Source organism: Bos indicus, chromosome 6 (assembly GCF_029378745.1).
Source record: "Bos indicus isolate NIAB-ARS_2022 breed Sahiwal x Tharparkar chromosome 6, NIAB-ARS_B.indTharparkar_mat_pri_1.0, whole genome shotgun sequence".
NCBI classification, from domain to species: domain Eukaryota; kingdom Metazoa; phylum Chordata; class Mammalia; order Artiodactyla; family Bovidae; genus Bos; species Bos indicus.
In genome coordinates this window covers 24,463,979-24,490,631 of record NC_091765.1, presented here as the reverse complement: position 1 = coordinate 24,490,631, position 26,653 = coordinate 24,463,979, and the positions used below count along the sequence as shown (strand labels likewise).

At 37.2% G+C, this 26,653-nt stretch overlaps 1 protein-coding gene across 2 annotated transcripts in view; it reads right to left on the bottom strand.

Moving 5' to 3' along the window:
- The window catches only part of PPP3CA (protein phosphatase 3 catalytic subunit alpha), a 325,334-nt gene that overhangs the window by 44,683 nt on the left and 253,998 nt on the right, over positions 1-26,653 (bottom strand). For both annotated transcript variants that reach the window (XM_019962387.2, XM_019962388.2), the window contains exons 4-8: positions 24,869-24,980; positions 22,266-22,411; positions 19,066-19,205; positions 9,683-9,760; positions 5,116-5,210 (exon numbers count right to left, since the gene is read on the bottom strand). In XM_019962387.2, the coding sequence (XP_019817946.1) occupies positions 5,116-5,210; positions 9,683-9,760; positions 19,066-19,205; positions 22,266-22,411; positions 24,869-24,980 (571 nt within the window). The remainder of the gene's footprint in view (positions 1-5,115; positions 5,211-9,682; positions 9,761-19,065; positions 19,206-22,265; positions 22,412-24,868; positions 24,981-26,653) is intronic.

Sequence of the window (26,653 nt, the reverse complement as noted above, 5' to 3'; positions counted from 1 at the left end):
ATTATGTTTTTTTTCTAACAAAAAGGGTAGACTTTTGCAAAAAAAAAAAAAAACCTCTCAAAATTCTAGTGAACAATGCTTTTCTTGTCCATCCTCTTCCTTCAGCTACTTTAACACTGAATTGACTTTTTTTCTGATTGTCATTTTAATCTTTGGTCTTGATACTACATTAGTTATGTAACCATTTAGATATTCCTCTCAAATCCCAAATACATTTTATTTAATAAATCTTACTTAACTAGCTCATTTCACTGTCAGTAGTTTTTCTTAGAACTGAGATGTGTGCCCCTGGTCTATATATCTATATGTCTACAGTATACATCCAGGGCTTCCCTGGTGGCTCTGATGGTAAAGAATCAGCCTGCTATTCATGAGTCCAAGGTTTGATACCTGGGTTAGGAAGTTCCCCTGGAGAAGAGAATGGCTACCCACTCCAGTATTCTTGCCTGAAGAATTTCATGGACAGAGGAGCCTGGTGGGCTACAGTCCATGGGGTCACAAAAAGCCAGACATGACTGAGCGACTAACACTTTCATGGCATATATCCACCCATCGAGCCACTTACTCACCCATATGAAAAGTCATCTGAACTATAGAGAACTGGCACTATATGGGAATCTACTACAAATTTGGTATTTTTGAAGCACAGGTATAATCACCAGAGACATAAAGGTTTAAAAAACACTTTTTAAAAGAGGTTTATTACAGTTTTCAGCTAAACTGAATTGTTTAAAGCAGAATTCATATCTGCCATGGTACTTTTTAACACTGAGAGATTTCACCCTAAGATTGCTTATGTGTCACTTTCTCAATTAAGCTTTTTTTGGTTGCCACCAGCTAATTTCCACTCTCCTTGCATACCACTCTTTTCTTTGTAGGATTTTGTAAATATACTTACATAATTAATGGTGAAATTCTTTATTGAACATCTATCACACTATGCTATGCTAAGTCACTTTAGTCGTGTCTGACTCTATGCGAGCCCATAGATGGCAGGCAGCCCACCAGGCTCCCCCGTCCCTGGGATTCTCCAGGCAAGAACACTGGAGTTGGTTGCCGTTTCCTTCTCCAATGCATGAAAGTGAAAAGTGAAAGTGAAGTCGCTCAGTCGTGTCTGACTCTTAGCGACCCCATGGATTGCAGCCTACCAGGCTCCTCCGTCCATGGGATTTTCCAAGCAAGAGTACTGGAGTGGGGTGCCATTGCCTTCTCCAATCTATCACACTACTAGATTATAAACCCCACTAGAGAAAGGACCATGTCTGTGTTGTTTATTTTATATTCCTAGTACCAGGCACAGTAGTTGGTATACAGTTAATTCTCAATAAAGGTTTGTTGCATGTGGATGAGGTTGAAGTCATTTTCATGTGGTGGAAAATTAGTTTGAAAAAGAAGAAAAAGAATGAGGAGGAGAAAGAGGGGGAGGAGAAGTAGCTACATGCCATTACTGCATTTTTCTTCTGTTGAGTGTACCTGGGTAATTGTGAAATCGCTTTTCCCTTAGAGCAACATCTTCACAGGAGAAAAACAATCCAAAGGTGCTAAATGCTCTGCGTATAAGTTTAACTCCAACTGAGAAAGGATATCAGCACTGGTTACAGCAGCAATTTAAAGAGAGATAAAGCTCCAAGGGTCAATACTGATAGGATACTTTTGGGCACTATCTTGCTATTAGTTCCCAGAAAGAAAATGTTTTGATCAATGCGCATATTGGCTGTGTACTGTACATAAGGCATGCTATTTGACTTTATAATGTGTATCAAAAAGCCTCTGATTCAAACTAATTATAATATGATTGGGAATTTTATAGGAATGCATGGAAAAGCTAACAAGAAACAAAAGTAAATGCTAAATACAAGGGCAAATGATTGGTACCGCCGGTGTTAAGACCAACCAGCACAAAGACTGGAGAGGGGTCTAGTCCATTTCGATGGGAAGAGAAGAGCAAGACAAGTATTCTAGATAGATATGGAAAGAAGTGGGTAGGAAAAAAAATGTGAACAGGAAAGCTGAAAGTTGTTCAGGACAATGAGCAGAATAATTTGGCTTAAGTAAAGGGTTCACACAGAAGGAAGCAGAGAGATAGGTCACCAAGGTAGACTGACCCATAAAATAAAATCATAACTATGAAGCTGAAGAGGAGTACGCTGCCAGCCACGGGGAAATCCCACGCAGACACGTGGCATTGTTAGAGCAACATAAAATATTCAGTGATTATAATATCTTAATAGTGCACAACATTCTGTTTCAAAGTAATTTCATCTATTATTCACAAGAGAAATTTTTTTCTCTTTTTACAGAGATGTCACCATTTGTCAATACATTTAGATGAGTTAGTTGTTTGATGGCAAAGTTGTGGTTCAGAGCTACATCTTTGGTCCTGGCATCTTGCAGGAGTAAGCAGGGCTTGTCAGAATGAGGAAACCGAAGCAGGAAGATGGGCGAGCTGTTCGCCTGTGTTAGTGCAGACTGGAAAAGATAAGAGTGGGATGGATTGAAGTGGGCCGTGGAATGGAGTACGGGGTGGGACATGTAAAGTCCTCACTGAGTTCTGAAAGCCGTTTTTAATCGCAGGCAAGTGTGAACTACTAATCAGAACGATTGGACATTTAAACATAAGGCTGATCATAGGATTATTATCAGTTTTTAGACAGAATAGACTCACAGAGATAGAAAACAAACGTATGGTTACCAAAGAGGGCAGGAGGGGAGGGATAAATTAGGAGAATGGGATTAACGGATACACACTACCATATATAGGATAACCAACAAGGACCTACTGTATAGCACAGGGAACTCTATTCAGTATATTATAATAACCTATAAGGGCAAAGAGTCTGAAAAAGAAAAAAAAAATATGTATAACTGAATCATTTTGCTGTATACTTTAACATGACACTGTAAATCAACTATACTTCAATCAAAAAAAGAGACAGCAGAATAAACTTATTTTTCCTTATTCTTTCATTTTTCCAGAGCTATTACTGCTGCCTTAATTCGCAAGAGTTTTAAAAATCAAATCAAAACTACGAGGTTATAATTCCAGAGGCCTTTATGATCATCTGTTTCTAAGAATCAAATGGTTAACTCAGAAATTCTTTACCATTATTTCTTTCCATTGATTGTGTTCTGAAGGTGCTTGCAGCCCAGTTTGACTGCACTGCCTTTTAAAATTCTCGTTAACATTTATTTTATTCAAATCCTCCCTTCAACAGTGAATAGCTAACTCCCACTCCCACATACTGTACACAGTGTTAGCATAATAGCTTGAAAGTACTTTAGAGATTTTACACAAAGGTCTTTTGAAACTGTGCTCAAACTGGAGAATATATCTTTCTTCTTCCTATCAGTTTATCTTTTTCTCTCAGGAGACTTTTCTTTTATGAAAAGGTTCCCAAAATGAAACGCTTCTCTCCCCTCCCTGGGAGATTGTGGTCTGCCCTAAAGGCAAAAGCGAATGAACCACAGAACCTCAAAGACAGCAATGCCCTGATGTCTATTGTTTTTTAAGTTTCTACCTTGTTAAATCAGAACCGTAGACAAAGAAGCAATGCATATCTTATTCGAGAAATTGCTATTGGTCTCAAGCAAAACTGCACTGCTTAGCATTCTGATGAATGGATAAAGGCTAGGTCTGTTTCCATGGAGTAAAATCCCAGTTCTCTCTCTCCTTTCCCCTCTTCCCCTGTTTTGAGTTTTTTTTTTTTTTCCCTTAATTTTTAAAAAGCTTGTAAGTATAGTACATGCTACTTAGTAATCAAACTCTGTCAAGAAAATTATTCATGTGGGCACTGTCTTCAATAGACGTAACAGAAAAAAAATGCTTAATGCTATAAAACAGTACAAACATACATGTTCATATTTTATATACTTTTGGTAAATAACACGATCACAGTGGGTCATGAAGACAACCTAATGAGTTCTTGCATTTCTTATATGTACCACAAGGGAATTTCTGGTAGAAGAGGAAGAAGGCTTTTGCAATCAAAGGGAACTACTTCTTACTGATTTTACATAAGAGGCTTCAAGACGCAGATTTTGTCTGGAAAACAAAGTGTTTGCTGCTGAAAAAGAAACAAGTTGCAAAAACAGTGGCTTTGACTTTATTTTTCTCTCTTTCTAATCAAACGCTAACCATTCTCCCACGTTCAGATTGTATTTTATCTTCAACAAGGCCCTCCCTGACCATTCTAGAAAAATCATCCTTTGTTGAGTGGACTGAAGGGTTTGACTTTCTGCTGCTGTTGTTCAGTCGTCAGTCCTGTCTGACTCTTGCGATTCTGTGGACTGTAGCCCTCCAGGTTCCTGTTACCTGTTCAGATCCATCACTACCTGACTGAGTGATCTTGGGCAAGGCAATTACCATAGAGACTTACTCTGCGGGGGAAATGATATTTAAAGTTTAATTCAAATTTTTAAAAAGAAATGACATTTAAGTAAGTATTCAAAAGTAATATACTTACCTAGCACAAGATCTGATTAGTGGTAGGGTCTCAATAGATGAAATCTGAATTTGGATTTCAAGCGATAGTTTCTTTTTCTTATTTTTCTCAATCCTTTACCTGTGGCATTCCCACCGTTCTTATTTAAATCCCTAGCCTTCCTAAGAAGCATGATTTTGGATTACTCTTCAGTTGTTCTTTCTTTGAAAGCCTACACCTAACAGAGCAGTAGCTGTCTACCCTCCTATACCTTAGAGTCTCCTCAGTTCAGTTCAGTTCAGTCGCTCAGTCGTGTCCGACTCTTTGCGACCCCATGAATCGCAGCACGCCAGGCCTCCCTGTCCATCACCAACTCCCGGAGTTCACTCAGACTCACGTCCATCGAGTTGGTGATGCCATCCAGCCATCTCATCCTCTGTCGTCCCCTTCTCCTCCTGCCCCCAATCCCTCCCAGCATCAGAGTCTTTTCCAATGTCCCCTAGAGAACGATTAAAAAGTAACAGTGCCTGGGCCTCACTTCTGACCAACTGAACTTGGAACTCTGAAGATAATCACAACGTTTGTATCAGACAATAAACGAAAAGGTAGGGAGAAAAAGAATAACTAAAAATGCTTCATTAAAACCAAACCAAAAGACAGCACATACTATACAGAGGGATTTGAAAACACTCACCTTTGTTATTGTATACATCTAAGTAATTTGGTGCTGAAAAAATTGTAATGAGAGAGGGGAAGCCTGTTGTTTGGCTTTTCCTGTACATGCGGTACCTAAAAACAATTAAATGCAAGTTAAAACAAGGCTAAGTATGAAAAATATATCACATTATAGATTTAGAAATACAAAATTAAATTTTTAGCATTCAAAGAGAATTCAATTATGTAACATTAAAATTTTCTCACTAAAGTCTGTTACACAGAGATTTCAATTCATTTCAGGGTGACAATGAAAACACAGAGTCACGTGTACAATTTCCAAACAGGTCTTTTCTAAGGTTAGTATACCCAGGGAGGGTGGAATTCAGTGAAAAATCATAATTCATTTCTATATGTTCAATAGAGAGGACAGAGGCCACACTTTTTGCACATAGATATCTGACCTACCATGTTTTCCATGCCAATATTTTTAACATAAAAAGACTAAACAAGCAGAGTAATATAGAAACTTCACCACTAATTACCAAGCTGATTATTCTATTTATCTATAATATTCTATTATGGCTATATAAATCCATTATGCCTAGGCTGATCTGCTTTTTAAAGAACATCTGGTTAAATATATGGGTTTTACAAGCCGAAATTGCTTCTGTTTTAGAATTTTATTTATTACCAGTCTCTTCTGGTTTCTGTAGGTCAAAGATTATAATCTCAGCATATAAACATTTAATCAATCAGTAATGAAACATCTTCAAGATCTTTGGAAATAAATCAACAATCCAGTTGTTTTTCTCCCACTGAGACAAAAATAAGACTCTAGTCCTCAAATAATCAAAAAATACAGGAGATTTGGTTCTTTTCCATCAAGGTGATAAGGTATCCCATGACTTCTATCTGACAGATTTTAGGAATATCAATTTAGAAAAATTACTAAAGTGCAAAACAAAATTTTATCATTCTTTGGTTATTTTGTGTCAGTAATTTCTGGCAGCCTAATCATGCCTAATTTAGCTGAGTTCTAAATGGGCCTCAAACAGTACCTTTGGATAGATAAATAATCCCCTTAAAATTTCTAATTTTACAAATATTTTGATACTACTTTTCCCAGGAGACAATACCCTCTTAAAAATCTTCCGGAATGGCCTCAAAGTATTTATTCTGCTTATGGAACTGAGCTTTGTTGGCAGAAAATCAGAATGTAAAGGATGGTGGCACTCTTAACCCTAGTGTCCTGACTTTATAAAGTGTGGCTGACTGTGCTTAATTAACAATAAATAAAAACAAAGAATCTGGATGATGTAACCTCAATTTTTCCTAATGAATCAATCAACTGCTCATTTTAAACATATATATTTGTTGATTTTAACTGATGCACTTAACCTATTTTCAAATAAGCAGATGGATTTCAGGTCTATTGTGGGATTAAGATAAACATGCTATGAACATGTTCAGTTGGGACAGTCAGCCAAAAAACAATGGTGACACCATTGCCCCCAAAGTGAAAAAGATTATTTGAGGACTTGATTGGCTGGGTATCAGATCAGATCAGATCAGTCGCTCAGTCGTGCCCGACTCTTTGCGACCCCATGAATCGCAGCACGCCAGGCCTCCCTGTCCATCGCCAACTCCCAGAGTTCACTCAGACTCACGTCCATCGAGTCAATGATGCCATCCAGCCATCTCATCCTCTGTCGTCCCCTTCTCCTCCTGCCCCCAATCCCTCCCAGTATCAGAGTCTTTTCCAATGTTTGCATGAGGTGGCCAAAGTACTGGAGTTTCAGCTTTAGCATCATTCCTTCCAAAGAAATCCTAGGGCTGATCTCCTTCAGAATGGACTGGTTGGATCTCCTTGCAGTCCAAGGGCCTCTCAAGAGTCTTCTCCAACACCACAGTTCAAAAGCATCAATTCTTCGGTGCTCAGCCTTCTTCACAGTCCAACTCTCACATCCATACATGACCACAGGAAAAACCATAGCCTTGAGTAGACGAACCTTAGTTGGCAAAGTAATGTCTCTGCTTTTGAATATGCTATCTAGGTTGGTCATAACTTTCCTTCCAAGGAGTAAGCGTCTTTTAATTTCATGGCTGCAGTCACCATCTGCAGTGATTTTGGAGCCCCCAAAAATAAAGTCTGACACTGTTTCCACTGTTTCCCCATCTATTTCCCATGAAGTGGTGGGACCGGATGCCATGATCTTTGTTTTCTGAATGTTGAGCTTTAAGCCAACTTTTTCACTCTCCGCTTTCACTTTCATCAAGAGGTTTTTGAGTTCCTCTTCACTTTCTGCCATAAGGGTGGTGTCATCTGCATATCTAAGGTGATTGATATTTCTCCTGGCAATCTTGATTCCAGTTTGTGTTTCTTCCAGTCCAGCGTTTCTCATGATGTACTCTGCATATAAGTTAAATAAACAGGGTGACAATATTCAGCCTTGACGAACTCCTTTTCCTATTTGGAACCAGTCTGTTGTTCCATGTCCAGTTCTAACTGTTGCTTCCTGACCTGCATATAAATTTCTCAAGAGGCAGATCAGGTGGTCTGGGATTCCCATCTCCTTCAGAATTTTCCACAGTTTATTGTGATCCACACAGTCAAAGGCCTTGGTATAGTCAATAAAGCAGAAATAGATGCTTTTCTGGAACTCTCTTGCTTTTCCGATGATCCAGTGGATGTTGGCAATTTGATCTCTGGTTCCTCTGCCTTTTCTAAAACCAGCTTGAACATCAGGAAGTTCACGGCTCACATATTGCTGAAGCCTGGCTTGGAGAATTTTGAGCATTACTTTACTAGCGTGTGAGATGAGTGCAATTGTGCAGTAGTTTGAGCATTCTTTGGCATTGCCTTTCTTTGGGACTGGAATGAAAACTGACCTTTTCCAGTCCTGCGGCCACTGCTGAGTTTTCCAAATTTGCTGGCATATTGAGTGCAGCACTTTCATAGCATCATCTTTCAGGATTTGGAATAGCTCAACTGGAATTCCATCACCTCCACTAGCTTTGTTCATAGTGATGCTTTCTAAGGCCCACTTGACTTCACATTCCAGGATGTCTGGCTCTAGGTCAGAGATCACACCATCGTGATTATCTGGGTCGTGAAGATCTTTTTTGTACAGTTCTTCTGTGTATTCTTGTCACCTCTTCTTAATATCTTCTGCTTCTGTTAGGTCCATACCATTTCTGTCCTTTATTGAGCTCATCTTTGCATGAAATGTTCCTTTGGTATCTCTGATTTTCTTGAAGAGATCCCTAGTCTTTCCCATTCTGTTGTTTTCCTCTATTTCTTTGCACTGATCGCTGAAGAAGGCTTTCTTATCTCTTCTTGCTATTCTTTGGAACTCTGCATTCAGATATTTATATCTTTCCTTTTCTCCTTTGCTTTTCGCTTCTCTTCTTTTCACAGCTATTTGTAAGGCCTCCCCAGACATCCATTTTGCTTTTTTGCATTATTACTGTAAATATCAGCTACAAGAGCACTGAGTGTACAATATTGAATCATTTCATACTTGTTGATTGATGCTTGAGAAAAGCTAATTTTGAAAAAAATTTAGGATCTGCCTTGATTCAGAACCTTCATAGGTTTGGGTTTACTTCAGAATGCTGGCATCTACATTTCTGATTTCAGTACACAGGTTATAAAAATAAATGTTCCTCCTTTTCAGAAAATTTAGAATATGAAGGAATGAATTTAAGCATTTAAAGCAAAACAGGGCCTTTCAGTGGAGCTTATTGGGAAGGGTATTGGACTTCAAATCCTAAAAAGTTAATTATGCTTATTTCCTCCATGCCTATATCCCAAATGTAGATTTAATGTAGCATCAGACTGCATATCTGTTATTTTTTAAATTTCTATGTCCTTATAATCTGTTTACATTTTAAAAATTTACCAGTCATTGCAAAATCATGTTATGTATTTGCGAGTTAGAATATAGGAGTTTCCCCATCATTTGAAGTCTCTGTTTTTGCCCTTTAAAACTTTACAGGGATCAGGAATGATATTCTTTAAACAAGAGCACAACAATGCAATCTCTGTTAAATACTAATGTGTAATTCAGACCAACGTGGCTGATGGAGACTGAAAAGTAGCTAGTAATTTACTCACTTACAGGACAAAGGTAAGAGCAGGAACTGAAAGAAATAGGAAGAGGTGGCCTGCCTCACTGTGCTTAAAACAGCCAGTTGAAAATTCTACCTGTTCATAAAGTGAAAGTGAAGTCTCTCAGTTGTGTTGCGACTCCCCTGTCCATGGGATTCTCCAGGCAAGAATCCTGGAGTGGGTTGCCATTTCCTTCTCTAGAGGATCTTCCTAACACAGGGATCAAACCCAGGTCTCCCACACTGCAGGCAGACTCTTTTCTGTCTGAGCCACCAGGGGCTTCTAAACAGCTAGCAGAGCACTTAAAAGCAGACTTTACAGCACATCCACAACCACTTATTCCTCTGGATCCCACCATATCTATGACACCGGAAGGCAATTTTTAGATCTAATCCTTCAGGGGGAGAGTTTGGCAAAGGGAACCTCCACAGCCAAACACATGAAGGAATGACAAAACAATGCATGGTTTTCATAAACCCACAAGACTGCTCACCCTGCATCTTGGGCTTCATGAGCTCGGAGGATAGATAACAAGTTATTGTGCTGCAAGAATTCACATACAGCCGGGTAACTGCCAGAGAGAGAGAAAGAAAAGAGAAGCATCTGTTAAAAAATCATCAAGAGCATATTTCCTATAACATCCAGACCTATGTGATCTGATCAAGTGTAATCAAACATGTAACATTTATGAGACAAACTTCTTGGTTCTAAGGACAGGTGTTTCCCTGTGGCAGAAAAAATACCTATAGCCGAACTTTCTTTTTTTTTTTTTTTTTTAATTGAAGTACAGTTGATGTGTTAATTTCTGCTGTACAGCAAAGTGATTCAATTATATATATATACACTTTTTTATTTTCTTTTCCATTATGGTGTATAACAGTATATTAAATATAGTATCCTAAGCCATACACTGAGACCTTGCTGCTTATCCATTCTGTATATAGTAGTTTACATCTGCCTATAGATGTATTTCTATTTACTTATTTGTTTATTTAGGTTGTTCCAGGAGGCTTGCAGGATCTTAGTTACCAGACCAACGATCAAACCCGGGCCCCCAGCAGCTGAGGCATGGAGTCCTAACCACTTGGACAGCCAGGGAAGTCCATACTTCTGAAGAGCTGGAGGTGTATAAATTGGAAAAAGTATCCACTCATAGACAAAATCAACATTATCAAGTCTATATCTAACTATAGAGTGAACAGAAGTATAAATACAACATGAGAGTGGAATTTAAAATATAAACCCCCATTTTCTCAAATACTGCCCTATATGTATTTGGGTGCCTGCTTGGGAGCTTGATAGAAATGACTGAGCTAGGGAATGGCAGAGAGTAAGCCTTCTGAGAAGTCAAATTGTCAACATCTTTATGGGTAAGTCAACTGAATATGTCATTCAAAATCTAAACAACAGTATGAAATTCACAAGATTTAAAAATGTGTACTTTAAATATGACCAACAGAATTTTACCTTGAGGCTTATTCTTGATTGTGACTCATTAAAAATATCAAATATACAATAAAGATGATTTTGTCTATTAAGAAAGTCTCAAAACCAAAGATGGAAATGTAATTAAAAATGAGATTGAAATTATAAATTAAACATGGAAAATCTTTTGCCATCACTTTATCTCTGCTCCAAGAATTTTTAATGAGAAAATGTATATCATAAAAAGAAATACATTTTAGATAATTCAAATCAAGAGATAGCAAACTGATGCTTGTTTAAATATAAACAATTATAGATACTCACTAGAATCTAAACTACTAGAACCTTTCTCAGAAGACAGAGGACGAGATGGCTGGATGGCATCACTGACTCCACGGTTATGAACTTGAGCAAGCTCTGGGACATGGTGAAGGACAGGGAAGCCAGGGTGTGCTGCTGTCTATGGGGTCTCAAATGGACACGACTGAGCGACTGAAACACAACATACACTAAACAATTCCCAATTATAAAAAAAAAGATGAAAATAGCTTCTACGCTACAGATTTTCTAAGAATTCTCTGATGAATAGGAAAAAAATACCAATGGCATACCATTGTAGGGATACTAATGATAAACAGGATTCTGTTTTTAGACCTCAAATCAAAAACAGTCTTTGCGCCTGTGCACACATATTTGTATGCATGTGTCTGAGTGTGCATATATGTGTGTTCTACAATATTCTAGCAATTCACTAAGGGAGAGATAAAGAGGAGACATCCATGACGCCTTCACTTCCCAGTGTTCCAGGTCATTCCAATAAATGAATAAACCATCTAATTGATGAACATTAGCATGACCTACTAACTAGAGGAGATGGTTCCCCAAATGACTACATGGAAATATGGCCACAGGGTACCTAGATTATGCGTTGACCAACATGTGTCTTCAAAGACAGTTCTACTTTGGGAGAAGGTGAGTATACCACCTTTCCAGACCAGTGCGTCAACAAAAGAAACCTAAATTTCCGAGACACTGGTTGGTCTTCAAAATACAGTACATTTGCTTGTTACATATTAAGCTATAAAATGCCCAGCCAAGGGCACTCAGTAAATGCTCCTTCCCTGTCTCTTTAAGCAGTGTACTTACATTTCACATGCCCTCACAATGGTTCTTTAGAAGACACTTTATTGCCTTGTACCACTGTAAGACAAAGGTTGTCTGTCTAGGTTTGTTACTTATTTCCTTTGGGCACATGGCTTGGCTGCTCTTTTTTATCTAATTTTTCCTTTTGGAAGAACTTACCTAGTCTTATGAAAATATCATTTTAATATATTTTCCTCATGCTAAACCTTACATGTTTAATCTAAGTTTCCTCCCATGGAAATATATGTCATTTTTAATGAAAATCTGAAGAAGATAAAATTAACATAGCAGTAATTTGCTAGGTTAATAGCTTTAAGTGAGGAACACTTGCATTATTACTTGGAACAAACTCATTTTGAAGAAGATATTTCAAAATGTAAAAGCATGTATAATCTCATACTTGAACTTCCTAAGAATTACAAACATTTTTCTAAATAATAATTTCTTTAATTAGAGATAAAAACCTTCTACCATATTTTTATGGAAATATACATGAGAATAAACCACAAAGTATTTAGCTGAAAAGCATTTAAAAACATATATGTAGAGTGGTAGGAAAAGCACAGTTCAGAACACATTTAACAACACAGAGAGGGTTGGAAAATCATTAATTCATGAATAATTTATCAAAGACTTATTGGTAATTTTTTTTCCCATTTGTTATGAGACACAAGGAGGGTGGCACGGTAAGTACAAGGAATGGTTTCTATTCTGAAGATATAATGCACTAGGTAGGAAAATAAAAACATAAAGTAAAAAGCTTCATTAAAGATAAAACAGTAAAGTTTCATAGAGACATTATAAAGAAAGAAACAAAGCATGTGGGTCTCAAGAAATCTTTTTAAAAAAATCTTTCTCTTGTACTAGATCTTTTTTCTTGTCTTTCTTTCTCTTTTCACTACTAAGGTGATACTTCTGAGCTCACCAAGAAGAAAGAGTCTCTTCCTCCAGGCTGATCAGTCCAAAAAGGGGCCATGGATGAGCCTTCTGAGCAGAAGGTGGGCTGGATCTCAGACCCCCACCATGTGCCTCCACAGGGGCACATTTTCAGGAACAACTTATCTGCAAGAGTGATTTTGCTGGAAAGGTTTCATCTAACTCTGTGTCCTGAGCAGGTCTGGTAACAACACTTGCTTCAAGGGTTGGTAAAGGCCAGGGATGCTTTCAGCTATTCATTTACCACAGTGTGTAGCTATATTTGGGGGAAGAAGTTATTGTATTCTTTGATGCTTATTTTTTTTTCTATTGGAATATGAGTATTCCTTAAGCACTAGAAACTGTGTCTTCTCTGAGTAGAAAACAAGGTAGAAATCTCCATAGAATAGTGAGACTATTATCATAGTATCGTAGACAAAATCAATATTATCAAGTCTATATCTAACCATAAAGTGAACAGAAGTATAAATATAACATGAGAGTGGAATTTAAAATATAAACCCCCATTTTCTCAAATACTGCCCTATATGTATTTGGGTTCCTGCCTGGGAGCTTGACAGAAAGGACTGAGCTAGGGAATGGCAGAGAGTGTTATTTATTTCATAGAACTGAGATGAAGATTAAATGAGGTAGCAATATATGTAGATGTTCTGGCCCAGAGCCTGGCCCATAGCAGTAGACATTCAGCAATGTCTCCTACTTGTCTCCCCACCACCATGGTGTGGTGGGAAAAATACAACACAGAATGAATGGTGAGGCAGCAACTCCAGATTCCAGCAGTAGTTGTTCCATTTAGTAGTTGTGACTTGTGTTAGATCTCAGGGGCAATGACTTATGGGGATTAGTAGACAGGTAAGGTGCTAGAATTCCACACACATGCACAAAAAAGAGGAATAGGAAGGAGACTGAGCATGAGCAAAGGTGAAGCAGAAAAGACAAAATCACGAGAAATGATAGAAAAAACTGTTTTGGCACCAGAGCAAATAGCTCTGATTAGACTAGACTCATTCTGCTGATGCTCTTATTTTTGTTTCTGGTTATGTTAAAATATATTTTAGACCCTGAAATAAATCTTGTAGATTTCAGATGCTTTAACCATGCTAACACCCAGCAAGCATTATTAAAATGGCCATTTTATCCTTCTGTGCCTTTGCATATCCTTTCCCTGTGCTTGTTTGTTTGTTTCTTCATGAAGGACCACTTTTCTGCCAAGCCTGAGCTAAATTATCACTTGGGAAACCTTCCCTTCAAACCTACCTCACCCTGAGGTGTACAAAATTGCTGCATCCACCATGTTCCCATAACATATGAATCTAATATATCACTTGTCATGCTGTAGTGTAATTTATGTTTCTACATCTGCTCTCCAGTAACAGTGAATGACTGCCTTAAGAGACAGACACTTTTATTTGTCTTCATATCCTAAATGCTCAGCAGCAATTTTTCAGCTTACTGATGCTCATACGTAATTGTTGTAGTAGCCTCAACATGGGCGGTTACATAAGTGAGAGATGCAAAGGGTTTCTCTCCCTCATTGGCTTCTCCCTCATTGGCAATCCCTCGCCAGTGGACCAAGAGAAAGCCTCCATTCACCTCCTTGGTGCCTCAGTAGCTCTCAGCCCAGTAGGACGGAGGGCTCACTCCCCTGCCCAGCTCCCTCTCGGCTCCTTGGGACCTGCCAATGGATTACTAGCCCCGGGATGTCCTGGTGCTGCCTAATGACGCCAAGACTATTGTTTCCTAGGACGTGCTGTGTTTTCTCTCTGCCCAAGGGTGCTCTAATTAATTTCATTTTGCCCACTAAGGATCATGTCTGGTAGGGTTCCAACTCTTCCTGCCAGAACTTCACCAGAGCTTAATTAGCCCTTACTTGCTCCTAGCTGCCAGGTGCCTCAGGAGCAGTGAGCGAATTTTATTTAAGGCAAACTTTTATTGAAGTACAACATTTTAACAGAAAACTGCACAAATGAGAAGATGACAACTTGATACACAAAACTGCACAAATCGGACAATTACAACTGGACACCTTTGTAACTAGCACTCGTATTGAGACAAAGAACATTACCTGAACCCCAGCAACTTTTCACATCTTCTTTAAGTCACCATTACCTCCTCACTAAGGGTAACTACCATCCTGGTTTTTAATGTTATAGATCTGCTTTCTCTAATGCTGAATTCCTATTTCAATGAAATCACCAAGTATACCCCCTTTTAGTATCTGTTTCTTCAGCTCATCATAATACTTGTGACACTCATCCATGTTGTTCTGTGCAGTTTTGGTTAACTCATTCTCATTTGCTGTATTTAGCTGTATAAATATTCTATAATTTATGATTCATTCTACTAAATAGACATTTGGGCTGTTTCCATTACTTGGCTATTGAATACTGCTGCTCTATGTCTTTTGGCACACATGTGTAAGCGTTTCTAGTTGATAAAAAAACAGGAGTAGAATAGCTTAGTTATGAGGGTCCAGCTTTAGTGTATACCACAGCAGCTACCTATAATTTGGGACTGGAGGTCCAGTGAGACCATTTGGGTAGTCATCTTTCAAGAATTCCCAGAGCATTATTTTCCTCATATTTTTTACCACTTTTCCTGCCTGCAGGAGCCTTCACCACTGATTCTGGTTGGATATATTCTACTCATCCTTTAAAGCTCAGGACTAACAATATTTCCACCATGAGGAGTCTCTTAAACACCATCCATCCTTGTTTGGGGCTGTGTGTGTGTGTGAAAGAGAGAGAGATAACTTCCACATTTATTGCAAAACTACTCACCTTGCAATTTATTTGTCAGTTTATTTTTCGGTCTCTGACACCAGACTGTCATTCCCTCAAAGGCAGGGACTTCGAGCATCTATAAAACCTCACAGAAGGCATATATAGTACGTGTTCGGCTAATATGTGTTAAATAATTGAATGAGTGAATGAATTCTCCAAAGAATACTCGTGAATCTGGAATAGTTGAATTGAGGTGAGGGGAGGGGAAGGATGCTGTGAAAGCAGGTATGATTTCAACAGACTAAAAATGGTCTTGAACTCAGAGTGGGAAAGAGGGAAGGCAGGATGGTCTAGATGCTGGTTATATTTTAAAGAGAGGGCCATTAAAATATGATGACTGGCTAGTGGTGATTTCAATGCAAAAAGAAAAAGAAAAAATATTTGCTATTCTGTATAACTGGGAAAATAAACCGTTAATAGAAACAGAAAAAACAGGAGAAATCCCCAGTGGAAAGGTAAATAATAAACCTCTTCAAGCAAGGTGAGTTCAAGAGAAGGTTGACAAAGGAACATCTAAGATGAAAAATTCCAGCAGAAAACTAGAAACAGAGAATGCTTGCTCAGGAAAGATAAAGAGATAAATGGACCAGGCACAGATCTGGTAATCTAACCAGAGTTCATAGTTTACAGTGAAGCTACGGACACAGATGAGGTTCTTGGGTAAAGTGCGAAGAAAAAACTGTCAAGAACAGGAGGAAGACAAAGAAAGATGCAGTGGAACAGACGGATCTGCCTGATAAGTTGGAGGGCAAGCAGGATCTGTGAAAAAGGAGGAACCGCAGGATTTCAAGGTGGAAAGGGCCGACAAGAATGCCAACTGCAAAAGAGCAGTGGGGCAGCTTGGGAACAGAAGAAAGGCTGCTGATCTGCGATTGAGAAACCAACAGTGACTGGAGTGAGCTGCCATTTGCAGCTTCAAAAACACATTTTAAGTGACCCTCAAGATGTTTTCAAATCTCAGTGCTTAGAGGAATGTGAGAGTGGTTAGTTAAACTTACTCCTGGAGCAAGCTAAATCTAGAACACAAAGCTCACAGGACACACCCAAGGCCAACAACCCAAAGCACCAAGTCTGGCCAACAGTTTCATTTGCTCTAATGAAGATGAAATTTTTACCTCTGATTTGTCATGATCTTCACAAATCTTTACAATCTAACTCATGGCTCATTCAAGCATCTCAGTTACTTCAATGTTATAGTCATTGAGCGTGCAAACTCTGGTCTAAGGTTCTAAAGGTAATAGTAGCACTGGAGCAAAAAGGGATTCCTTCCTCTGTCACATGCACTGTCTTCTATAACTCATGAGCAGTATCAGCAAATCCTTCTAGATGCATTTGTCCATGCAACTTCATTGTATTTAAACCACTGCCCAGACGATACATTAGATCATGGACAGAGTGGCAGAGCAAATTAAATCCACAAACTACAGACACATGTGAAATAAAACTGGGAGTTGTGGATGAAAGTAACTGCCAATAACTCTACCTGTTTTTCCTGTTCTTCTACCAGTTTTCTTGTTCCTTTGTACCTGCTCTAGACCGGCTTTATAAACCATGGCCATAGAAGATGCCTTGACACCTTCAAGATGGCACGAAAGAAAAAAGAATCCAAAAGGTCTAGAGGAATGCGTGAGCCATTTTTCTCTTCTTCAGATAAGACATAATTCACACTGCTTTACCATTAGTCAGAGGACACAGGCTGTGGATTTTGACAGTCAGCATTAGTCATGGCTAAAGATCATTATCTCTTAAGAACCTCTAATGAGATGAGTTTAACAATCATTTTGTTGAGAACAAAGGTGTGAAAGCACATAATCCTCTAATTATCTAGTTGATGGACTTTATCTCTGATGTAAACACATCTAAGTCTACAGCCACAAAACAAAAATATCATAACTTTATACAAGTTCAGTACAGGACTTTATTTAGAAGATGACATATTTGAACAGCTAACTCAGCTAACAGAAGAATGTTATACTGTGAATTAAAGAACGATTAATACTATATGTGTTAATATCAAAATCAAGAGGTTTATAATTTGTTTGATATTGTATTATTGAAGTGCAACTCAGTGGTATCAAGTAGGTAATTTAAACACTCTTGGTATAATTAAGGATTTAACACTAGATCTGAAAAATTGAACACTTGGCAAATACAGTTGTATTTCAACAAAACAACTTTTCCCTAAAAGTTAGAAGTCTTTAATAAAAGATTACTCCCCAATTAACTAATTACTGAAAAGAAATCTTCAGGCTTTTCGGAAATACTATACCATGCCTTTATTTTAGCCAAAGTTTCCAAAACTTGGAAATGAACTGCAAACTTTCTGATAAAGAGGCTTGGAACAAACCTTTTAATATTTAAAACAAAGACTATTCTTTGAATGATGGCTTACAGTGAACAAGACTTTCTGTTCACAAACTTCAATTTCTCAATCACATCAACAGATAAGCAAAAGGAAACTTTTTTGCCCCATCAGGGAAACAACGTATGGAACAAAATATTCCAGAATAAACTCTGATCAGTGTTATGCAGGAGGATGATATCTGCTTACTCAAGAGATGAAAGATATGGAGTTGGATGCAGTTCACAGAGTTCTTCCAGTCTGATCATTAGCTTAGCTGCCAGGGCAGGAACTGAGTGTAAACTTCAATGACTACCGGGTATGATTTTTCAGTTAAGAGAAAAAAACAAAAAACAAAACCCATACTGTATTCTAGAGCTTAAATTCTCAACTTCTCCATAATCTCTTTTGCATTGTCATTCTGGCCACTTTCACATCAAACTGTACATCTGATAAGGGAACCGAGTGAAACTGCGGTAATAAAATGCAGTAGGCTAAAACTGAGGGAAAATAAGATATCAGGAAGATCACGAGGACATGCAAAAATCCCAACCGAGCTGTTGACTTCTTTCTGAAGTGCTCTGAAGTATTAAGGGTATGGGGAAATCGCCATACATTTGCAAACAGAAACATTACTATAAAAATTTTGTCAATTTGGCTTGTCAAGTGCTAAAAATAAATTTACGGTGGTACTTATATACTGGGTTGCTACTAATTTTAATTAATTATTCAGGAAGTCTGATGAACTTAGGAAAATTTAAGAATAACTTGAAAATAATTTAGTTAACCAATTTAAAACTGTTTTTCTGATTTAAGATATGAAAACTGGTAAAAACATTTTTAAGTGATTACATAATTGAATGAAAAAAAAAAAAATCAAGGCTGGCACTGGATTTTTTTCCCTATGGTTCTTGAAACAGAACCAACTTTCTGCTAAACCCTACTATCTTCTTCAGCTGCCTGGACATCACGAAACTACTGGTCTCTTTTATGCCTTTTCTATTCTTCACAGATAGCGTATCTATACATCTATATCGACACATCCATTTATTTATCTATCAATTTATTTATATTTCTATTTTCCAGGGGCTAAGAATCTATTTGAACCAGGCTTTCAAAGAGAACCTTCATTTATATTTGTTTCCTAGGAAAGTTACACACATAACAAATAAATCAAATACATGGACTGATCAATGACAACAGTTCCGAACGCCACATGCTCCAGGAGGTGGAGCTCTCTGACCTCACCTGTAGAAGTATGAACACCCCCTGACTGTGTTGTGAGTGAAATGTTCCTGAGTCTTCTCGTTTCCAAAATCTTCCAGCGGGTCTGACCACAGGATATCACACATAGGTCCATAAGCAGGTGGTTCTTTGAATCGGTCTAACTAAGAAAAATAGAAGACAGAGAGCAAAATACTAATCTTTGGAAAGTTGGAACTTGGAAGAAACCAGCATTTCACAAAAACCATCTTTGCTTCCCAGTCACTGTACAGAGTGAACTCCCCAACCTCTCTCCTGTTCTGAGGTCTTTCCTCCCCATTCGTCTACTCCTCACCTCTTCCATTTTCCTTCCTTCTTCTTCCTGATGCTCATTTATTATCTGCCTTCATTTCACCTTATACCTCTCTCTCACTTCTTTAATTCCCACTCTGTTTTTCCTTTCTCCTGATTTCCTCTTTGTCTTTCTCTCCTTCTTAGTTTTTTTTTTAAATCTAGCCAAGTGTTTTAGTTATTACCAACTGATATTCTACCTGTGTTTCATTTCTTGAGAAGCTTTTATTTTACTTGATTTTTGGGGAAATTTTTGTTACTGCCTCCCATTGAAATGTGATTTAGAAATCAGGATAGGGAACAACTTATGGTGTTTATATTTAACAATATAATTTTGAGAACAGATAGCTTTCATTTTGAGAGTAAGTACTTGCTGTATGACATTTTGGGTATTCACTCATTAGGGGTTAGGTTTCTAATTAAAACCAAGCTGATTAGTTACCTTACATACAAATCCTAACAATAAGCAGTAAAATAAACCCCAATTTAGCAGGTCATTTTTCAGTTCACAGTCCTAATTTTCCTAGCTTACCTGAAGTCCTCATACGAAATCAATTTTCCAATTTTCTAGCTACATATGTTTAGCAAAGCCATATTTCAATTTAAAATGGTGCATTTAGAAGCTATGAGCACTATAATAACCAGAAATGACATTTCACCAACAATTTTATAATATTGTCACTTTCCCATAGTTTATCCTGATTTAACTGCAATGAAAGGATTTGGGGTGAAGTTAGCAGATACTACACAGTCTCTTGAAGAAAAGCATAACACAGCTATGAAAACTCATTAAGAACCAAAATTCTGCATATTCAATACTGTAATATTAAAAAAAAAAACCAACAACCCATGGGACAGGTGAATATGTAAGTCTGACAGCCCATGAAATTCTTTTTCTGAGACATACAAGGTAATGTAAATAATAGTCTTGCTACATAGCTTTTTTTTTTTTTTTTTACTAATATCTAAAAAGTACAAAGTAATATTTCACATTTTCAACACACAATGAAAACCTTCAATAAGACAAGACCCTCTATATTTCAACCATTTTGCTATCCATAAAATATTCATTGCAAACTTAGACTTGCTTAAGAGACTTAAGTAATTTATGTTTTTGAACAATTCATACAAGAAAAATAATGCTTGTCCATAAAAATACAGAATTTCTTTCTAAGAAACAAGAACTTATTATTAGGGCTAGAGCCATAAAGGAGGAGACACTTTCTGACAAAAGTGGATTCCCAGCTAGAGCTTTGGTAAAGCAACCAGAGTACAGAATTTACTCTGGAAAAGTTATAAAATGCATTCTAAAATTAATATCATCTACAGTTAAACAACTATGAAATTAATTAAATAAGTGTGGTAGAAATGCTAACTGACATATGGAAAATGCAAACCAAAAATCACTCTACATCAAAGTCTAAAGCATAATGATACAAGAGAATTGAACAGAATATCTGAAACATGCTAGAAACAAAGTCCTAGGGTAGGCAAAGGATATTTTAAAAATCTACATAATTTGTGATAAGAAGTGTAGTTACTGATTTCAGGAGTCCATCAGATTGCAGAATAAACTGGTTTCATTCATGCATAAAGTGAACTGCACTATACTTGAACTCAGTGACTACATTTCAGTGTCCTGTCTCCACAGAACTTTAAATGTAAAGCAAATACCAATCCTTTGTGTGTTACAAAAGACTAGAAGCAGATGTGTAATGGCATCTTATAAAAAAGGGCACGAGCACACAGAGCAGGCTTATTTAATGTACTTTCATTTCATCTTAAAAATAAAACCCATGCACTTCCTTTCTAACAGGAAAGTAAATACAATCTTATTTTTTACATTTGAAGACCTGAACTTTAATGATAGAGCATTCAGGTAGAATTCAAATGTTTTACTTACCTAAATATCATTTTCCTTTAAAAAGCAATGACATTTTAAAAGGATACTGAGCATAATCAAAGAAATAAAAGATGTCTCTTCCACTAAATAAAAATATCCTATGCTACATTTTCTCATGAAAGAGGTTATTTCCACACCAACCTAACTCATCTTTCCTGCTGGCTAAAACAACACTAATAGCTAGTGTTAAATTAAGTAGAAAAATATTTGTTGCAAAAAATGAACTGCTTTTCACCTCGCCACTCAATACAATCAATAGAATAGCATCATTGCCTTTGTTAGATTGTTACATTAAAAGTTTAAGCTGTAAAAGTAGATTTTTTAAAGAATAATAATATGGACACATTTTAAAAGTCCTGTTGTGATATTTCCCCAAGACAAAAACAATGTCTTTTAACTGTAATATGTCATGAATATACAATGGGTTGTTTGAAACAAGTCAAAAGGAAATGAAAAGGCATATATCTTTTTTGCGATCAAATATTTTACATTTCTAATGTCATTTCACATGGCAAAATGAACCCTGAGGTTTTAAAGTATAAATATATCCTTCTTTCTAGATAAAAAATGAATACAAAGAAGACATTCACGACTATTTTGCTGCTACTGCTAAGTCACTTCAGTCGTGTCCGACTCTGTGCGACCCCATAGACGGCAGCCCACCAGGCTCCGTCGTCCCTGGGACTCTCCAGGCAAGAACACTGGAGTGGGTTGCCATTTCCTTCTCCAAGGCATGAAAGTTAAAAGTGAAAGTGAAGTCGCTCAGCCATGTCCGACCCTCAGCAACCCCATGGACTGCAGCCTACCAGGCTCCTCCGTCCATGGGATTTTCCAGGCAAGAGTACTGGAGTGGGGTGCTATTGCCTTCTCCCATGACTACTTTAGATCATTTTAATTCAAAAAGTTATTGTTAAAGGCAGGGAAATTGATGTTATGCATTTATTACCGAAGGAGTAAAAAATGGATAGACCTGGAAAATAACAGAACTTACTTTTCTGATATCATCTAAAGTGTTTATCTCTGGAGACAAACCGCCGTGTACACACAGGAACTGCTGGTTCATCAGGGCAGCCAGGGGCAGGCAGTCAAAGGCATCCATGCAGGCATCATATACGCGTTCTGAATACTTTATTTTACCTTTAAAACATTATCAAAAACCAATTACTTACTCTTATGATTTCAGAAGTAGGACTGGCTCATAAAAATTAATTTTTTTGTTTTTCTGCTGGAATCATATTAGCATGTAAGTACACATGCAAAGCTCCAAATATGATTAAAGACTTTTTAATGTTATATATTAATGTTTATATCTACTGTTTTTTACTTTTGTGGTTCATCCATATTTGACCTTTTTAGTAATTTTTTCTATAATGGAGGAGAGAACTCTTGCATACATACATTTCTGCTATTTATCTACAGTGTTAGTTGCTTAGTCATGTCCATTCCATGTGACCCCATGGACTGTGGCCTGCCAGGCTCCCTTATCCATGGAATTCTCCAGGCAAGAATACTGGAGTGGGTAGCCATTCCCTTCTCCAGGGGATCTTCGTGACCCAGGAATTGAACCCAGATCTCCTGCATTGCAGGGAGATTCTTTACCATGTGAGCCATCAGAGAAGTCCTATTCATCTACAAATGTATATTAAAAACAGAACAGAACACAAAAACTAGGAGATGAATGGAAGAAGATACAAAACCGGATGATTCTCCGGAACTTTCTTACAGAAAAGCAGATAGCAAGAAAGTTTCCAATGTTGCTTCTAAATCACTGCACATTGCTTTTCCTTTATTAACTTATAGCAAATGTTTTTAGAGAAGTTTTGTGTTCCATTGAAATAGGGCTAAATGAATGACAGAAAGAAATTTAAGTTTCCAAAGACAATGAGGAAAATTAAGAGAGAGGAAAATGACATTTATATGAGGTACTTCTCACCCCTAGTTTATTTCTATAAGAAGAAGTTGTCTTTAATTCTGTAAAATCCACTTGAGGCTGGTAAATCCTTTGCATCCAGAAAGAGAAGCACAAGGTTGAATCTGTCCTCCATTTGATTTTATTGAGTGATGTGAGATTAAAAAGTAGGATTATCCTGAACAGCAATATTCTGACTACTAACTTACTTGCTTGTTGCTTAGGCTTGTTGTTGTTGTTAAGTTGGTAAGTCATTTCCAACAACTCTTTGCAACCCCATGGACTGCAGCATGCCAGGCTTCCCTGTCCTTCATTATCTCCTGGATTTGCTCAAACTCATGTTCACTGAGTCAGTGATGCCATCCAACCATCTCATCTCTGTCACCCCCTTTTCCTCCTGCCTTCAATTTTCCCCAGCATCAGAGTCTTTTCCAATGAGTTGGCTCTTTCCATCAGGTGGCCAAAGTATTAGAGTTTTCCTTCCAATGAATATTCAGGATTGATTTCCTTTAGGATTGACTGGTTTGATCTCCTTGCTGTCCAAGGGACTCTCAAGGGTCTTCTCCAATACCACAGTTCAAAAGCATCAATTCTTTAGCACTCAGCTTTCTTTATGGTCCAACTCATATCCATACATGACTACTGGAAAAACATAGCTTTTACCATATGGACCTTTGTCATCCAAATGATGTCTCTGCTTTTTCATATGCAGTCTAGGTTTTCAGTTTTTCTTCCTAGGAACAAGCATCTTTTAATCTGCTGTCTAGGTTTGTCACAACCTAGACAGCAGATTAAAATGCTTTTCTTTCTAGCAGCAAGCATCTTTCAATTTCATAGCTGTAGTCACCATCTGCAATGATTTTGGAGACCAAGAAAATAAAATCTGTAACTGCTTCTACTTTTCCCCCTTCTATTTGCCATGAAGTGATGAGACCAGATGCCATTATCTTCATTTTTTGAGGGCTGAGTTTTAAACCAGCTCTTTCACTTTCCTCTTTCACCCTCATCAAGAGGCTCTTTAGTGCCTCTTCACTTTCTGCCATAAGGGTGGTGTCATCTTCATATCTGAGATTGTTGATATTTCTCCTGGCAATCTTGATTCCAGCTTGTGATTCATGTAGCCCAGCATTTCACATGATATACTCTGCATATAAGTTAAATAAGCACGGTGACATATACAGTCTTGATGTATCCCTTTACCAATTTGGAACCAGTCAGTTGTTTCATGTCCAGTTCTAGCTATTGCTTCCTGACCTGCATACAGGTTTCTCAGGAAGCAGGTAAGGTGAACTGGTATTCCCATCTGTTTAAGAATTTTCCACAGTCTATTGTTATCCATACAACCAAAAGCTTTGGCTTAGATGATTTTCTGGAAACCCCTTGCTTTTTCTATGATCCAATGAATGCTGACAATTTGATCTCTGGTTCCTGTGCCTTTTCTAAACCTTAGGCTAAATCACATCAAATATTAATTCCAATTTTATATCATTTATAAAGAACTTATAATTTTAAAAGAAATTCTTAATTCTCTTAACTCGCTATGCTCAGAAAGTAATATGAAATGATATGGTCTCATTTTTGAGCTTCTTACTTTTAAGCAATGGATCATAATGTAAAACTCTGTATGGATTAAAATTACTATTTAGTATACACGATGTTAAAAGAGAAACCAGAAGTATACTTACATTCTTGTTTAAATGTGAAATACTCTGTTAGATGTCTACATTCATGATTTCCACGAAGTAAAAACAGTGTTTTGGGGTAAAGAATTTTCAAAGCCCACAAATACAGCACACACTGAGAAAAAAAAGAATAATATAAAAATAAATATTTTCCATTATAGTTACACATACTTTGGCTCACACACCAGGAAGACATGAACAAAATGTGCTAGTATGACCAAAAGTCTCCAAAAGACTAAGTTTTTTTTAAGGAAGATACTGAAAATCAAACAGAAACATTCTTTCGGTACCAAGCCAGGTTCATCCGTGTGTGCTCAGTCGCTCAACTGTGTCCAAATCTTTCGCCAACCCATGGACTGTACCCTGCCAGGCTCCTCTGTCCACAGGATTCTCCAGGCAGGAACACTGGAGTGGGTTGCCATTTCCTTCTCCAAATGTTCACCTATACTAAAATATAAACATCACACTGGGGATCTAGACAACACACGCAAACAAACAATGGAGTACATACAGTCTACTGGATAAAACCAAAATGAAAATATATTAAAAATGAAAATATACCAGTGTAAAAGTATGAGAAGAAATGTGATGAACAGCTAATAAATAAAATAAAGCCACTTCTCTTTGTAAAGCTAATTATTTTGAATAGAAATGGAAAAATTAGCAAGGAAAGGCCTGACAAAATTTGGAAGCGAACACTGACAAGCTCAGGCTAACCTGGATTGTGTCTCTATTTTCTGTTATGTTCTTCTCTCCTTTACTAGTCTCCTCTCCCATTATCTTGTCTCTTATTTCAGTGCTTTTGGTATTTAAAGCCTTGAGCTTTTCATTTCATATATAATTGTAATCAAAATGAAGGCCAGGGAATCTCACTACACATGCTGTTGACAGCTAGGGGAAACTTTTCATATACCTTAAAACTCACAAAATAAGTAGTTGTGTATTGCAGTTTGTATAAAAATGAGGCTTGGAATCAACCTACATTGACACAGTCTTCCAGAAGGGTGAATAAAGATAACTGGGATACTCAAGTATTAATATAAATTTCATTATCCTCAAATAGCATTCATTAAAAATCCACAGGGAAGAGAAAAATCACACTGAAAACAAGTGTGCTTTTTTATTCTCATGAACTTTATTCGGAAAGTGAAGCTAAAGAACCAGAAGAATATTGAGACAAGTCTGATTCTAGTTACTAAAATCTAAAACCCCAAATAAGGCAATATTTACACTTAATAATGAGCTTTCTAACACATGGCAGGAATGAGGGTCAAGCCATTGGCAGTTCATCTGTGGTGCTACCTGTGAACAGTCATCATTTGTCAGCCTATATGATTACTTATTAAGTCAATGGAAGTAAATGTTTGAATACATAGCCCTAGTTTTAAAGAAAGAAAAAATATGTATTATTGAGTTGTTCAAGCCAGATACTGTCCCCAACTATGTAATTATAATTGAACAAACAAAAATGATGAGCTAACATCAAATTTTAAATATATATGTTACATTAAATAATTTTACAATGATTAGTTTGTGCTTATAATTATTACCTAAAGTTCATGTGAAAGATGATATTACTATTTCTGAGAAGTTGACCAATTGACCAAATGGAAGGATTATGATCTTTTGATAAGTGTAAAAATCCCCTATTATCTCAGTGGGTAGTAGGTGGCTCAATGAGTCTCTCTTACGTATCAGGTTTAGAGGTGCACTTACAATGTTCTAGCAAAACAAATGTGTATTATCAAGCTTGTCTCACATTTCAGAGAAGATATACACTGTTATTAA